General features: G+C 34.8%; 1 protein-coding gene across 1 annotated transcript in view; it reads right to left on the bottom strand.

The window, feature by feature from the left end:
* The window catches only part of LOC149796717 (CD109 antigen-like), a 60051-nt gene extending 46565 nt beyond the window's left edge, over positions 1-13486 (bottom strand). The window contains exons 1-8 of the mRNA XM_089960264.1: positions 13409-13486; positions 12622-12679; positions 11990-12147; positions 10635-10663; positions 9182-9335; positions 7602-7672; positions 7162-7287; positions 6490-6529 (exon numbers count right to left, since the gene is read on the bottom strand). Of these exons, the coding sequence (XP_089816390.1) occupies positions 6490-6529; positions 7162-7287; positions 7602-7672; positions 9182-9335; positions 10635-10663; positions 11990-12147; positions 12622-12677 (634 nt within the window). The 5' untranslated portion in view covers positions 12678-12679; positions 13409-13486. The remainder of the gene's footprint in view (positions 1-6489; positions 6530-7161; positions 7288-7601; positions 7673-9181; positions 9336-10634; positions 10664-11989; positions 12148-12621; positions 12680-13408) is intronic.
* Between the last annotated feature and the right edge of the window lie 4749 nt (positions 13487-18235).

The raw sequence follows: 18235 nt of genomic DNA, 5'->3' as shown, positions 1-18235 counted from the left end.
TCCAAATGTCGGACTGGCACGAATGCAACTGCTATTACGTATCCCGATTTTCCTTCATCCATCGCCCCTGTGCCACACTGCTCCTGGGCAACACGTACCCACTCCCTTGGAGAGAGCGCAGCCATCTTTGGAAGAGAGCAGCAAGTCAGAGAATGAGGAAGAAGTTGTAGATCCATATGACACTTTCAGAGGTGGAGTAGAGAAACCCATACTACCACAACCGTAAAGAACTCAACGGCTTGATCAGAGATCTTGGTCTCATCAAGTCAAATGCCGAGCTTTTGATATCAAGGCTCAAGCAGTGGAGCTTGTTGGATGAACGCATGCAAGTCGCAGATCACAGAAAAAGTCCCCAATCTTTTCCAGCTTCTTCATCCGTCGGAATGAGCTCTGGTTCTGCCATATTGTGACCAGTCTCTTCGAAGCAATCGGAGTCGCCTGTAAACAGAATGAACTGCGCTTCTTCATTGACAGCACATACACGAGCCTCAAAGCCGTGATGCTCCATAATGAGAACAAGTACCCGTCTCTTCCCCTGGATCACTTGTTGCACCTCAATGAGGATTACAACAGCATGAAGACCTTGTTAGACGCCTTGAAGTATGATGAGCACGGCTGGGAGGTCATCGGAGGTCATCAGAGACGTCAACATGGGGGCTTTCCTGATGGGTATTTAAGGCGGTTTTACCAGGTTTCCTTGCTATCTTTGCCTTTGGGACAGCAGGGACATGAAAGCATTCTACCACAGCGGACCGAGTTCTCTGTGGGGAGGAACAACGTCAAGTGGGAGCAACTGGAGGACACCCGGAAGGTGCTGATGCAAAGACTGCACATCACATTGGAACTTATGAAACAATTTGTCAGAGCTCTAGATAAAGAGTCGGCAGCCCTCAAATACCTTCAAGACTTCTTCCCTAAGGTGTCTTAGGCAAAGGTCAAAGCCGGTGTCTTTGTCGGACCACAGATAAAGAAGACCCTGGAGTGCAATGAAGTCTTCAAGAAACTCACTAGTAATGAAGAAAGCGGCTTGGAACAGCTTAGTCGCAGTGATTCCTGGGCAATCACAAGGCCGAAATCGCTGTGGAACTGTTTAAGATTCTGGCGAAGACCTACAGTACCATGGGCTGCATGATGTCTCTCAAAGTCCATATCCTTGATGCTCATCTCGATAAATTCAAAGAGAACATGGGCGCGTACTCGCAGGAGCCAGGCGAGCGCTTCCACCAGGATATACTGGACTTTGGACTACCAGGGACAGAATAACGATAATATGATGGGAGACTACATTTGGGCGCTGTTTCGTAAAAGCGATTTAATTTACAGTAGAATCGTAAATCTCGAAAACCTACACACTTCTAAACCTTTCATGGTCATTTATGTATTACTTTAGTATAAATACTTATTAAAATTTATTCATATGTTGGTTTTTCTGACTATATGTAAACGAAAAGACACAAATTCGCCTTTTATCTAATTGGAAATGGATAAATTTCAAAGTATCACTCTCCTGGTTACAAAAGCAAAGTTTGTGGGAATAATCGTCATTTTGTTATACTTTTTAGGCATAAGCAATTACGAAATAACAGGTAATACACAGAAACAAAAATTGTGTTACATAGTGATATAGGTAATTGCTTCTAGGCTCGTGTTATCCAGTGGTTCTAACTAAACTGAACTTCTTTGCCCCACATCGAACACAATTTCCCGAAATCGCGGATATACCATGACGTTTACTAGTTTTATTTCCCTATCGAGTTTACAATATGAAAACATGAGTATAGTATACTGCAATAGTATTATTTAACAATTGACATGGCATCACGAAAAGGGTACAAAGGGAGGTGATTCGAAATGGATCAGAGTTTGCTGTTATTGACTCTACCGGGTAGGTAATTCCTAGACTATTCAAACACAGTAGCATGTTGCCAAACTCAGATCGTGCGCTAATCACCCGTTAGGTTGAATCAGAAAAACCTCAACTGCTGTTAAATCTGATTATGAAATAGTTAACATGGGATCACTTGTATGTAATTGCGTCGTCGACAAACAATCAAAACGTGCTATAGTGTTCCCAAAAAAATTACGGTAGCGCTTCAGGCATCGTTGATAAATAAATCGCTTACCGTTGATTTATTTTCCACAACTGATGAGGTTCCTACCAATAATGATCTTGATTCGAGAGCTAATGCTCTTGCGTACGACAATTCGACGCTTGAACACCAAGTCAATCCCACAGAAATATTTTATTTGACACAAAACTACGCACGCTTGCCTAAACTAAACGGGGAAAACTGTAACATGTCGATAATATTTCATGGCACTGACCCGATTGGTGTGCCGCAGTGGTTTCGTGGAATGTATTTCATAATATGTTTGCATATGTCACCCCGGAACCGGATAATTTCTACACTATAGTCTTGGCTGGTCGACCAAGCAAGCCTCATACGGGTTTGAATAAACCAATTTAACAACCATGATAAACATTCAAAATTTTAAAACCTGCCAGTGGTCAATGGCGACACATCATACTGATATTAGCGACTCCTCGATACTGCCGGCTAAACCCAGGAACTTATTCTTAATGTTACAGAGGGCAGCAAAACTGTTAAATATATGAAGCTGCCGAGACAGACCGCACAGGTATAAATCCCAAAGAGGACTTCGAACAAACCTTCGCTGGCTAAACTAACAAAAGAGATTGTGGCCATGGCCGCGGAAATTGTATTACGTGTTGATGATATCAGTAAACCCACGAGAAACCACAAAAAGCTACGAGAAACCAGGAGAAGCCACGAGAAAAACCGTAGAACAAGCAGTACCGCTGTCGAAAACAGGACAAGAATCTTGTAAAAATCAAAGATAATAAAAAATGTTAAGCGATGTGCGAGGGCAACCGCAGAAACAAATGAACAATTTCGAAAGCAGATGGAAAAAGTTCAAAAAGAGTTAGATGATTCCAAAAAGACAATTGAAATTGGAAGGCTTATTGGTGTTACTAAAGGTACTCATACAAGACATCATAGAAGCACTTGCGAATTTTCGAATCGATTACAATTCGAGTACGAGTTAATGATGGAAAAACATAACCATTTAGTCACGTAAGAAGGTCGTCCATGGATTTTTGAAGATCCCATAATGCCATTTATAACAGACTAAGCACATGGCACTATACTGTACTGAACATACCAGCGTACGTAAATGATTGCAATATGATAAAATATGGCATATGGTCATATTCAAGGAAATTACTGGGGATAAACAGTACCGCGCTCCCGCCTGGCAATTGTCTCAACACATAATCGATGAACGTAACAGGAAAACCTTGAAGAAGGTAAACAATTATATCCAAAATGTACTAAAAGAAATTAAGGGAAGAAAGTTGCAAAATATCGAATAGGTGTCACTTTTCCATAAAACTAGAACCCACACAAGAGAAGGTTTTGATTGACTGTGTGGCCAACAACAAGTACTTGAAATCTGGAATCGTTCGGAATTAATTGTAGGATCCGTTAGTTGTGGGAAACAACTTACGAGTAATTATTAAGGACGTTTGCTCACCAGTGACATTATCAACTCTGGGAAGTTTATTTGTTAAACCACAAACGGATTGAAACATCAATGATTTATGTTACAAACGATGTTCTCACACCGATGATCAATTATGAGGTGATTGAAACACTTCGTGTTGTAAGCGAAATATATAAATCGATGCGACGTGTTGTTGTAAATACAACCCCGAGCGTTACCTCGATCACCACGATCTCATCAACAAAACCAGAATTTCGTGGGAATGTTTTTGTACCAGTCTCCGCGAAGGAGGGTCGCATGACCGAAATTGAATTTATGTTGTCGCGAGTTTATTACAGTTGGCATAATTCCCAATCACGGCTGTTTCTTGATGTTGGTTCAAATAACTCACTTATTTTGCGGCAGAAAGTTTCGCTTTTCGGAATAATAACGAAATTGGAATAGATTGATGAGAAGATTGGACGTAAAGTCAGATTAGAGACAGGCAAAGATACTAAAATTGTTATACTTGAATATGAGCATACATCCAGCTAGGCCGAATTTTAATAACTTCCGCATCACAAGCGGTCATCAGTAAGAACAATTTTCGGTGGACCAAGAACAAATTATTTTGCTCATTGGATACCAACACCTCTAGCGGCACTGTTTTCTATCGATATAACCCCGGTACAAATGGCAATTGGTGTACTTTTAATAGTTGCTGTGGTTCAGATTTCAGCCAATCCCAGACCAACTGTTTCTTCCGAGGCGATTCCACCAATAGGGGGGCCCCGAGTGGCCGAGTGGTCTAACGCGCTCTCCGTTACTGATCACTGCCGTCTCACCTCTGTCTGCGTGGGTTCGAGTCTCAGATTCAGCCAATGTGAGTATGTGAGAAAGCTTCCCAGTAGCTTCTCGTGGGTCGGTGGTTATTTCCGGGGTTTTCTCGGGTTCTTCCTCCACCATTAATACTGGCCGCCATATATAGCCTATCGTGTGCTGAAAAATGGCGTTAAACCCTACAACAACAAAAATCCACCAATAGGATTGTCGACAAGAAAAGCACATTTATATGTCACGAGAAGTGGTCTTCTGTTTGATGATATCATATCGCATTTGATGTTCCACTTCGATTAATTTCTGACATCGGTAACATTGAGGGTCCATTATAATTTTTCTGTTACTAAAGTAATCGCGTAATAAAGTTGTCCGACAGGCTGGTTTTAGAAAGGTGGAACAAGCAGAGACATTCCAACCAATTATTCACTTTTACTGTTACAACTGTCAGATTTGCAGTCACACAATCATTTTTGAGAGGTTAATTTTACTAAAAGGAGCTGTCGTTGTTGCTATTGATGGTACGTAACTAGAACCACCTTTCAATGTGCTCGGGTGACTATTAGTCCTTACTGATATTCAATCGATTGAATCGCCTTCAGTTTTAGACTTTTCAATCGATTATCAAGATCGTTTTTGATATTGTCGACGACTGGCATTGCAACTTGTTTAGCAATTGGTGTGGAGGCGAAGACAAGAGCACGAACATTAATGAAGCTTCTGTAAGAATTCTACCCATTGGTATCACGTATCCACGTACGACTGTCATTACACTTAAAATTTGAGGTCTATCTCTGATGTACAATTGATTTGTCAAATACTTCCTGCGCTTGTGTAACGGTCCTGGTCTACAAGGGTAAAACGAATATATGTCAACGAACAATAATCACATGGACAAATGTATATCACAACATCCAGTTTTACAGTTGATGATAACCATACAGTATGTAATTCTGAACAGTTACACTTGTGGAATATTCACTTTCACAACGACAATTGATATATGCTATATATATATATATATATATATATATATATATATATATATATATATATATATATATATATATATATATATATATATATATATATATATATATATGTATCGTTTAGCAGCTGCATTTCTTACAGCTATGAACAACACGCTTCGACAACCTCTGTGTAGGTTCATCATAAGGTAGTGGTGGAGGAAATGAGGCTTAAAGGAAAGCTTTCTGCCATATAGATTTCCAGAACTACTGATTGTCTGTTATATTATTCCTTGGTATCTTATTTTAATTTTCTTTTCCTTATTTGAAACCCCCCGTTTCTACATTGAGGTCTTAAGGCAGATTGTATTCAGTTGGCAGTGTTACTCATGATGTCTTGATATGTACTATTTGTTGTTAGGATGTGTTTTGAAAGCTTTTCTTTCATGGGTTTTATCTAAACAAGTGCTGGGGATGGGGGCTGAGAAACATTTTCGGGTACCAGATGGGTGTACCCAGAAGGAAACTACTTGGCTCAGTCAGATCGGTTTTTACCGGGTAATGCAAAACCGGGCCGGGTTTTTCTGGTCAGTTCGGGTACCCTTACATCCGTATATTAGGACTTGACGAGTAGAATACCCGACATGATCGGGTAATAATCCTTCCCTAGGAGTGAGTGGGTAAGGAACTTTTTCTGGGTTTGTGTAACCGGTTATGTTGGGTAATTCCCAAACATCTCGTGTCCCGGTTGTGTTTCCGGGTAAACGCTCATCCCTAATCTAAAATATTTTTCAATTGTATGTTGCCTACAGAGACTGAACAACCCAGACCTGTGTTACGAAAGGCACCTCATGGTTAATCGTTCGATTTTAAATGGCGATTGACTTGATAAACCTACACAAAGGTTTTAGTTAATTAACAATGAAATTTTGAATCTCTAGATGGAAGAAATTCAGCGGCGTTCCTTATATTCGCCACTCGTAAAAATATGATGTTTTCGGTACACAGGTTTAAATATATCCGGTATTAATGTAGGAAAAGAATATATGTATGTATGTATGTATGTATGTGTGTGTGTGTGTGTGTGTGTGTGTGTGTGTGATTTGTGTGTCTATGTATGTTTCTGTGTGTGTGTGTATGCACTATTTTGAATAAGAACACAAAATCAAACACGTACCATATTCATCCACTGTAACTATTTTAACAGCAGTATGAGACTGAAAGGTAAAAATGATACGAACATCGACAGTTTCAAAAATATATTTTATACACAATGTTTTTAACAACAGTTGTCAGATACCGATAGCTATATAACACAGTTTGATATAAACACGTTTGATATTTTGCAAACGTTATTACTTATCATGATTAACTCGAGAAAATGCTAAATAATTTATCACACGGTTCTGAATATCTCAACCTAATCCAAGAAAAACTTTATGCGTTATTTTAAAAAAAAATATTGTTGCACATTACCAATGACTAATGTCTATGTGTCTCGAAACACTAAGACAAATATTATCGATTATTTGAATGCCTGCTTTTCAATACCGTCATCTAATGAAGTGTTAAGGATATTGAGGATACTATATTGTTGCCTATTTGACTATGCTATTGGTTAAAGATATTGAGGATACTATATTGTTGCCTATTTGACTATGCTATTGGTCAAGGATATTGAGGATACTATATTGTTGTCTATTTGACTATGCTATTGGTCAAGGATATTGAGGATACTATATTGTTGCCTATTTGACTATGTTATTGGTTACTTGAATGATGTTGTCTATAAGACTCTGCCTGATTTATGACATTCGGTGATCAAATTACGTTAAATTAGACTGCGTACGTTTTGAGAGACTGTTATACTCCAATCCCCCAACACTGTTTCCGTGGACATCGCCATTGATCCCTGATAAACTCCACTGGGGTCACTGACTCCCCTAAGCTGCATTATTTTGTTTCCTTTTGGGTCCTGTGATGAAACAATAGATGGCTGAGTTTTCATACTTACAAATTCATGAGTAGAATAATACAGAGTATACCTTTCTGAGAGGAAATAAAAATGGTATACCTTCATCTTGCGCTAACGATAATACACTCATGAATGTGGACAGATGTGTCAATGAATGTGGGCAGGTATGCCTACACAAGGAGAATTATGAAACAAGCAAAATGATTATTGAAGAAAATATATACATTCGCTGTTTTATAATGTACGCAGTAATCAAACTTAAACATTTACTCGCACAGACTAATAAAACACTTGCAGTTTGAAGATATACTTACACGTATCTCTACATCCATTGGACTATATACGATACTAAGGTCAGGCTTTATGGAGAAAGCACGGAATTGAACTGTAAAAATAAAAAAATGAGTAAGCCTGAAAATGAATATAGGTACACATATTATAATATACATGTACTTTCGTTTGCTTTTGTAAAATTTAATTTTATGTTACAGACAATTTGGATAACGAGGAGTTTACTCTAAATTTTGATTATATAGTCTTGACTGCAATAAAGCAGATTAGGAAAACAATTCATATAATTCTTTGATGAATAGACTGTCAATAACGATCCACATAGTTAATATAATGCCCTTAGACTGTCAACACAGTTACATTGTTAATATAATGCCCTTTGACTGTCAACACAGATCTACATAGTTAATATAATGCCTTTAGACTGTCAACACAGATCTTCATATTTAATATAATGCACTTAGACTGTCAACACAGATCTTCATATTTAATATAATGCCCTTAGACTGTCAACACAGATCTGCATAGCTAATATAATGTCCATGGACTGTCAACACCGATCCACATAGTATATATAAATCTTTTAGACCATCAACAACGATCTACATAGTATATATTAATCTTTTAGACCATCAATAACGATCTACATAGGATATATAAATCTTTTAGACTGTCAAAAACGATCCACATATTAGATATAAATATTTTAGACTGTCAACAATGATCCACATAGTAAACATACAGCTATTATACTGTCACCAACGATCTACATAGTATGTATAAAACTTTTAGACTGTCAACGACGATCCACATAGTATATATAAATTTTTTATACTGCCAACAACGATCTACATAGTATATATAAAACTTTTAGTCTGTCAACAACGATCCACATATTAGATATAAAGCTTTTAGACTGTCAACAATGATCCATAGAGTAGACATACAGCTTTTAGACTGTCACCAAAGATCCACATAATAGATATAAATCTTCTAGACTGTCAACAACGATCCACATAGTATATATAAATCTTTTATACTGCCAACAACGATCTACATAGTATATATAAAACTTTTAGTCTGTCAACAATGATCCACATAATAGACATAAAGCTTTTAGACTGTCACCAAAGATCCACATATTAGATATAAATAGTTTACACTGTCACCAATAATCCACATGGTAGCTATAAATCGTTTAGACTGTCAACAACGATCTACATAGTATATATAAAACTTTTAGACTGTCAACAACGATCCACATAGTAGATATAAAGCTTTTAGACGGTCAACAATGATCCACATAGTAGATATAACTCTTTTAAACCGTCAACAACATTCCACATATTATGTGTAACGTTTTTCCGTAAACAATTTAATGTAAAATACCGGATACTACAATATACATGAATAAGGAACATTCATGTAATGATAACACTTCAGAGGACGTTTTGGTTGCTAGCTATTCAAAAAAAAAAAAAAAATGAGAGATTAAAACAGGTGATCATATATCAGCTCTATGCGAAAAAGTATCTGAATAGTGAATGTCTTAAAATACGGCAAAAAAAATTCAAGGAAATCTAACCAAATAAAAAATACTTACTAGTTTGACCTGGTTTATAAATGGATTTGTCTGTTTGTATCAAGACAGATGCACTTTTGGGGTTATACTTCAGGTATGTAGTGGTCATGAAAACCATTCCTCCCTGAGCTGAGATCCCAAGTCGGTAGCTATCGAACGCAAGGTTATCCGGAAGCTATAATTATACAGATGAAACAATATTTTTCAAAACATTTTTTCTTGTGTATCTTACAAATGTAATCCACCAGCTGAAAGGTAGGGTAATTGTATCATGTTTGATTGTATTAGGATATTAAATGGTTGACCTCAATGGTTTTATAAAAACCTCTGAAAATTACCTACCTGTGACTAGTGCTGAAAAAGGGCAGAAAATAATACATGCAACAAATTTTGTTTTCCATTTTGTAAAAAAACAATCGATTATTATTTACATAAAAAGATTACATTAAGCTATTTTTAAAGCTCCTTTACTTTGTATAATTATGATTAAAATATATTCCCTAAGTGAAAATTTGTAAGCAAAATATGTATGTATGTATGTATGTATGTATGTATGTTTGTGTAAAGCGGGGGTTTACGGGTGGCCAGATAGTTAAAAGCGCTCGCCCTTACCGATCACTGCTATCTAAACTTTGTCCTCGTGGGCTCGAGTCTTGAGTTTGGCCTATGTATGTGAGAAAGCTTGCGAATAATTTACCGTGATAGGTTGATCATTCCGGCGTTTTCCCCGGGTACTTCCTGAAGCAGTTATCCTCGCCGCCACGAATAGCCTATCATGTGCAGAGAATTGGCGTTATGCCCACAACAAAAAACATTTGTAAAGTGGTCATCCGAAGGATCCCCAACACCGTTATCGCTTATCTTGTCCATCATACTTTAATTAAGTGATAGTAATAAGCAAGATTTGGAAAAAGCCCTCTTGTTTGCACGTCTTCTGATATAGTACGGCTCCATGACAGCGATTTCGTAATGTCAAAGGGTGATTTTCAACATTAATACACATTCCAGATAGTATAAATTAATAATCGTATTTTGAAAGCAAATATAAATTTTAAAATGTATTTATTCTGGTTATTTCTTTCAGGCATGTTTAAGAATAATATTTTGCTGCTGTTTATGTCAACATAATTAATTAGAGACATATATCAATATCATTAATTTGAGACATATATATCATTACTTTGAGACATATGCCAACACCATTAATTTTAGTCATATGTCAATATCATTAATTTGAGACATATGTCGTTATTATTACTTTGAGACATATGTCAATATCATTACTTTGAGACATATGTCAATATCTATACTTTGAGACATATGTCGATATCATTAGTTTGTGACATATCTCGATATAATCAGTGTGTGGTATACGTGAATACTGTCTTACTAAACAAGACCCATTTAATTATACAATTATACACCCTAGACAAATAAATGTTTGAAACGCCCCTTACAATATAAAGGTATATACCTCCATTGAAACAAGGCGGTGAAACACGTCTGAAATGAAAGAGTTATGATACGATGTATTAAATATACACTTTTTTCACAGTTTGTATTTAACAATAATGTTGCTGGATGCAACCTTAATCATGTTTGTAATTCAGTGATTGCTGTTTATCAATCTGTACAAATCATGTTCTAGGTTATGTCCCTGGAATAATATAAAATATCGATTTAGCAAACCTTACCATTGCAATTACATGTTGAGATTATCGTTAACCTAAAGTTTATAAATGTATACATAGTTGTGAGACTATTACGACATTTTATTAATTTTATACCATGATCCCTGGCTGACTTTAAGGGGTTTCTGTCCAGAGACCATGATGAGTGGTGGTTCAATTTTAATAAAATACTTGGATATTTGTTTGTACCTTGTCAATTATGATGTTAATATTTCAAGTTCTTAATGCAGTGAGCTGAATGAATCTAATTAGTTAAAAAAATTACACTGGTCATGTAAGCATTCAACACCGACTATTTCAGTAATGGGTGTAATTTATTACAATTTGATTCTAAATTCCTTAAAGTGGAAATTAGAGGTCCTTACGGCAAAATCAATATTAAAGTATGTATAAATCTTTGGACGAAATGAACCTAAAGGTGGGATCCAGTACAATAAGGATTGAAGTTCGCGTGATGTGATGCCACAATGAAAATTACGCATTATTTAGAAACAAATTCGTACTACCCCTTATTGTGACGATTCCAACAGAAGCGCTCTTATTTGGAAAGTTTAGTACACGGCCAACGTTGCAATAGACCATAGCGATATATAGTTTTCGTCTGGGAATGTCCTGGTGACAGTTAAGGCGCAGATCATTCAATAACCAGGAGTGAATAGATTTTGATTAAAGAAAATTAGCATTACAGTTTAAAAGAACAATTTATATTTAATTTAAAATAAGTACATTAGTCAATATCGTCAATATCTTTACTGTTTAAAAATGTTATTTTATGATACCAAAAAATTACAAAACTGAAGGAATTCAATATATATATATATATATATATATATATATATATATATATATATATATATATATATATATATATATATATATAGTTGAATATAACAAAGACATATCTCTTGATTGATTATTCTTCGAATAAGTTAGTATTTTGTTTTCTATGTCTGCTAATGTAGGTACACTTACATTTATGTTCATACTCCTAAATTGAAGGTGTATTTATAATTATTTAAGCATAATTTTGGTAGTCGCCAGTTTACAATTAGGTAACATCACAACGGTAATCATGAACACTGAATTAGCAGTAACGAATCTGGAATATCTACTGTACGAAAATCTATATTTTATTTACCTTTGGAAAACGTCAAATTACTTTGTACTATCACTTCATTTCTCCAATTCACCACCTGGGCTTTGACCGTTGTCGTCGTATGATCCATAAGTAAACGGACATCCACGGTTAAGTTCATTCCAGGTCGTATGGATTCCGGTACCGTGATCATGTACGTGCTTAAATAATTTATTTGCTACATGAAGAACATTTGTATTATATTTGATAATCGCGACAAAAATAAATACAGAGAAGACGTCATTAGTTCCACAATGAACAAAACAATTTAGGTTAAATGTCATTGGTGTATCAGTAATAAACTTTCAATTTAGAATTTGATTGCGATAAAGATTCAGAAATGTCACTCACGCATACAGGAAATAATAATCGAGAGAATTCACTGTGAGATTCTACACAAATATTTTTTTTTCTCCGTGTTTGCTAGAAATTTGCAGCACAAGGGATATCAGTCGATTTCTATTGGACTGAGTATCAAAGGCGAACTTTAGTTTAACATTTCTTTTCTAAAAGATCATTCATATTGTTTTCTTCTGCAGTAAAATGCTGTTATGTATTTATTCATTGTCTTGGGAACATTTTGATTAAAAAAAACATCGTAAGAGTTCAAGCATGGAAAACATTTAATACATTACCTGCCATGACTTGTTCCCGCCAGGGATGCCATGATAAAGAAAATCGGGTAGATCATATCTAAAATAAAATATTGAAACAACCAGTTAATACATTCGATTTGAAACAACCAGTTAATACATTCGATTTGAAACAACCAGTTAATACATTCGAACAAATGACTGCAGCATGAATATATATATATATATATATATATATATATATATATATATATATATATATATATATATATATATATATATACAAACTCCAAATGTTTTTGAATTCAAAATAAGTTCGAAGTGCATGAGAAATATTAAGAAATTATGGCTCGTTCAAGAGTGTATCTGATTCTGAGAAATGAATCGGATATCTTGTTTCAATCTCCCCCCCCCACAAAAAAAGAGAAAATTTCAGAAAAGCTAGATTGGCATAAAAGTAGAGCCATGCGATACTTTTCACTTAATTACATAAAATAATTTATTACAATGTGTTTTTTAATCAATTTAAAACCGAAAAGTCTAAAACTGTGCTGTTTTTAATGCTATATTATCCTGGTAAAACCGATATCGAGACTTAATATTTGACTTCAGTGTACTTTAAGAGTTACATTTACACCTACCTTAGATTAGAATTTTCTGATCATATTTGCAAAAATTTCAGATCAATATCTTAAATATCCAATGCCTTACCGTTGCTTGAGCTTTAAATATTCAATTGAGTTCCAGATTAGAGTGATTTTGTAAACACATTACTGTTCGAAGAGAATACAGTAAGTAATAGATGTGAATGCATGTTTGTAAAATGTACCTGATTCATGAGCCAGACGAACACTGTAGAAGAAACAATTAAATTGCCGTGCTCGTCCGTATGCGAACTACAGATAAATGCAGTCACCAGTTTACCTCGCTGTTATATATTTCTTCATACACCAGATGTCTCGTATCTTAAATGAAGCCTAGAAAGTAACAGTTGTTACCAATTATGCACGATTGCTCAAAAGGAAAGGAATTGTATGTTCAACAAAAAAAAATAGCTACACAAAAATTAATATCAAATTTCATCATAGTTAACGTACTGTTATATCACGCCAGCATTGGATAATCTGTACAACTTATTGTTATGTCTCTATATCGGAGGAAATGTTTAGGCAACGCTGTATTATTATAAAGCAGAGTTGACGACAGTGTCTCTCAATGAATAGTATTTTAAAGAATGCTTATCATTTACCTTATGAATCTATGTTGATCAGTAGGATGATGCCGTATCATGGGGCTGATAGGTTGTTACAAATAATTGAAAATCTTGAGACTTTGAATTGATTTATTAATTATGTATTGCTTTTATGGACTTATGATTTCACTATGCTTAGAAATTTTATAAGATATAAAATGGGTTCACTGACTTTATAGGTTTACTGTAGATAAGTGAAAAATAGTTAGTCAAGAAGATTATTATATTTTTCTTACGTGTAGATGATAATTTTCTTATACATTTTACATCAAAATAGGTTCTTCGCCTAATATTTCCTAGACATTAAATATCACCTAACCGTTGGATACAGTATGAAATAGCCTTACAATAATGATGCAAGATCAATCTACATTAAATATATAGGTTGCAGGAGAGTTGTATGTATAGGCATATCGTTCGAAAAGGCTAAAGCTTGAGGACAAAACATGTAAAAATATACAGGTTACTGGAGATTTAGTTAGATGATGTCACTACAGCAACTCAATAAAAACTACAAAAAATGACTAATGTTGAGTGTTATATTTTAAATTGGTAGTGTAATCAGGGCAAAACACTCATTATATCTATATCTGTTTTAAGGAATTTTTAAGGAGACTAGACTTGTACATAAAAAACGAAAAGGTTAAAACTAAATAATTATTTAGATACATTTTACTAATATGATCAAATAAACCCTTTACATGCTATACATGCTATGCAATGAAAACGCATGAGACGTCATCTTATATCAATTGCCTTATTATTCGGTTAGTCGACCACTCCGGTAGCATATTGGATAGAATGTCCGCCTCGCATGCGGGAGGTCGCGGGTTCGAACCACGGCCGAGTCGTACCAAAGACTAAGAATGATACTAACAGCTGCCTCGCTAGGCGCTTAGCATTAAAAGGTTAGTGTTAGGTCTGTATGTCAGAATAATGTGTCGGGAGGTACGTCATGATACATGTCTACGGCATGTTACCCCGGTGCTAGACATCACCATGAACTGCCACACAGCAGACATCGTATAATTATGACTAAATAGTGTTAACGCTACGTTAAAATTTCAAATTACACACGCAGATACATTCCGTTAAACAGGGACACAAAGTTGTACATATTAATATATAATACATATTAAACAGGACGAATGCGCTATGAAATCCTAAGTCTTCCGCTTCATGACAAACACACCCTTACAGATAACATAATTAATATATTCAATAGGAAAGAAAAGGACGTATCTATATAAGCACCTACGTGGGAAGTATTAGTCAAAATAGCTTCAGTTACCAACAATTAAATAAAATCAACAAAAAATTGTGTTCTCTGCAATATTGACTAAGTGTTCTAATATAACACATAATGTTTTTGAATCAGTTCACAAATATCCAAAGTAATGCGGGAATTCCACTAAATATTTTAAATAAATGACTTCTTTCTAATTATATCTGACGTCAACAAAACAACTGTAAACTGATTATAATCGGATTTCACAGACGTGTAAAACAGGCATAAATATTTTGTTTATGAAATCCCAATGTATACATATTTCACTTGTCCTATATCGTGAACGAATGTGTAGCAATCTAACGGGAAAACCTAGCGTACGTATCAGCAAGACTGGCAGTTAACCTAAATGCCATGTAAACATTATGTTCGCAACTTATAAAAGTTAACTAAGTAGACAATCTGATGACAACTTGTATTCATAGACAAAACACTAAGCACATAATATAAATGACATATACATAATACATCCCCTAATAAAAAAAATTATACAATAAATCTTTCAGCTACTTATTTGTCAAATATGCATATTATAATATAATAATTAAAACTATTCAGGATCATGTTGTCTGAATTACACTCATAATAATTACACAAACATACCCAAAACAAATTAATAAAAACGTTTAGTACACCCGAGAGGGCATCTGCAATAGCAATATCTTTCCTCTGACGCAAAGGTTGTATTCTTGCAGTATTAAACTTCACCTCAGTAATCTGTAATTGTTTGGTTTCCATTTTGGTAATGAAGTTAAGGTCTTATTTATATTTAATTTATATTGTGGTGCTGACATTTGTCATGTTCGTGAATGACGAATGTGTAGTTTGGCCTACCTGACTTTTGTCATGTTTGTAAGTGGTAAACAAAATATTTATTAAAATTAAGTTCTATGCCTAAACTTGATTAGGGCTAGTGAAGTTTCTGTTCGTTTTCTAGAAAATACTATACCATCTCAGGTCAATTAAGATATGTATAGATATATAATCATTTGATAACAAGTGTTTTTATTAATGTTTTAAGATCAATCTCTGGTATCATTTACAATTGTGTTCATATATAATTTGAGAGGAATTAGTTAAATTATGCGTTGGGCTTACAAAGTGCCCATTGACATTTTTGACTGAAACACTACTTTGAGATTTTATTGAGAAAGCATTCAAAGACATTCTGTATCGCAATGCCAAGCGTTTGTTATCAGTTTGGGATGTTTAGTAATGGTATTTGTTTAGTTTTAGAAAAGAAGCACACTGGATGATTCACATCATATCTTCTCGAATCAATATTCTACGCAATCCTACATCATTTGCATAAAAAACATTTAAAATAATTTGCTGATGATTTGGTGCTGAAAGAACTGGGGCACTTTTTAGTAAAGCCTTTAATATCTCAAATTATTTTGTAATTTGTAAGAAAAACGAAATTTGGATTTCTCACTCAACAAATTTGTCAAAGACAATTATGACAGTCGAAATAAATTAGTTAAATTCCCTTAATATCGAACCATACCGAAGAATCCCATCACTGGGAATACAAATATAGTCTTGACCATAGGTTAGGTTGAACAGAACCTGTCCGGCGATGTGTCCTAAAACGGCATCGAAAAACTCATTTTTACCTAAATTAACAGTTTTACATGAAAGAGTCAATCAAAGCATTTTCGAAAGGTTTCAAAGTGATCTTCTTCAGAGTGATTGCTAATAATGACGTCATCCTCATATGCGTCATAATTACCTAGAAGCGATGCTAAGCATACGCTGGGACGATGCCGGAGAATTATTGATTACAAAGGACTGTACACTGATAAAGCCTATCCGGAGTTGCAGATGCCAAAATTTAGTGTGCTCTTTCCACGATTGACATTTGCAAGAATCCTTCTAAACTGTAAATTTGGGTAAAACATTTTGCATTTCCGATTTTGCAGATGAAATAATGTATTCTTGGGATTAGCAACGAATCACTTTTGGTGAAAGTGTTGACTTTTGTTTAGCCAGTACACATACATAATATATTGTCCGGTTTTAGCACAAGAATACACTATGAATAGCAATTGCGTTTATTAGGATCTATAAAATCATTTTCCAGTAATTACAGATTTTTTAAAAATATTCCCGCTTGAGAGGCTTCATTACATTATTGGCATCTACGATCTCAGTAAGATAATATATTTAATTGTGTTAATGTGGAAGCAACATGAAACAAGTGTTAAATACTCATATTATAATTGTTATTGTTCATCTCTTTCGTGTTGTCGTAGATTCAAACGTTATTTGGAAGACTGATTAAACCAGTCACTCCACTCCCATTGTATTCCATCGTTTACATTTCCACTGATTTCTTGACATCAAGCAACAGTAAATGAACACCACACACATCGGAATCCTTCCCTCTATAATACTAATACAAATACTACTATTACTACTACTACTAATAATAATAATGCTTTATTTATAGAGGGTGACTTATTAAGCAAGGACTATTCACCCTTGAGGCCCTCTTAAGGAGAGTATACCTGTGCACATTATATGAAACTTGACATAATTACTGTTTATTTTAACATGTTTAGTATTGAAATGCTTAATTCCATTATCTATAATAAACACATACATGTTCACGATATCTCGTCTTAAATACTGTAATATTTTGAGCTGATTTTACAAATTTGTTCCGCATAAATGTACAAGAGTATTGGAAGCCCTTTATAAATTGCTCTGTTTTTGGTTTTGGTGCTAGAATATTTCCATATGATAGTGATCTCAACTGGTATTGTGTTGAGAAAGATCTGAGTAAGTCCTGAAGATACTCTGGTGCAGTTCCATGTAGACATTTATATAAAAGAACTGCCTTGTGAAAATCTATTCTTTCATATATTGTGAACCATTTGAGTTCTGTAAATAATGCTTTTGGGGGATTATCAATAGCTACATCAAATACTACGCTCGATTTTGAAGTTTATAAATCCAGTCAAGCTCAGATTTAGCTCAGTTTATTAGCATATACAAACATCAGCTTCAATAACATTATATTTTGAAAAATAATTATCATCATAAATTTTAGCTCTTATAAATGATAGAAGATCATCAAGTTCAGTTGTCATGCTAGTCTGGTTCTGAATGCC

This window comes from Sinohyriopsis cumingii, chromosome 6 (genome assembly GCF_028554795.1).
Source record: "Sinohyriopsis cumingii isolate HCF-2022 chromosome 6, ASM2855479v2, whole genome shotgun sequence".
Lineage (NCBI taxonomy): Eukaryota > Metazoa > Mollusca > Bivalvia > Unionida > Unionidae > Sinohyriopsis > Sinohyriopsis cumingii.
This window is presented reverse-complemented; position numbering and strand designations above follow the sequence as displayed.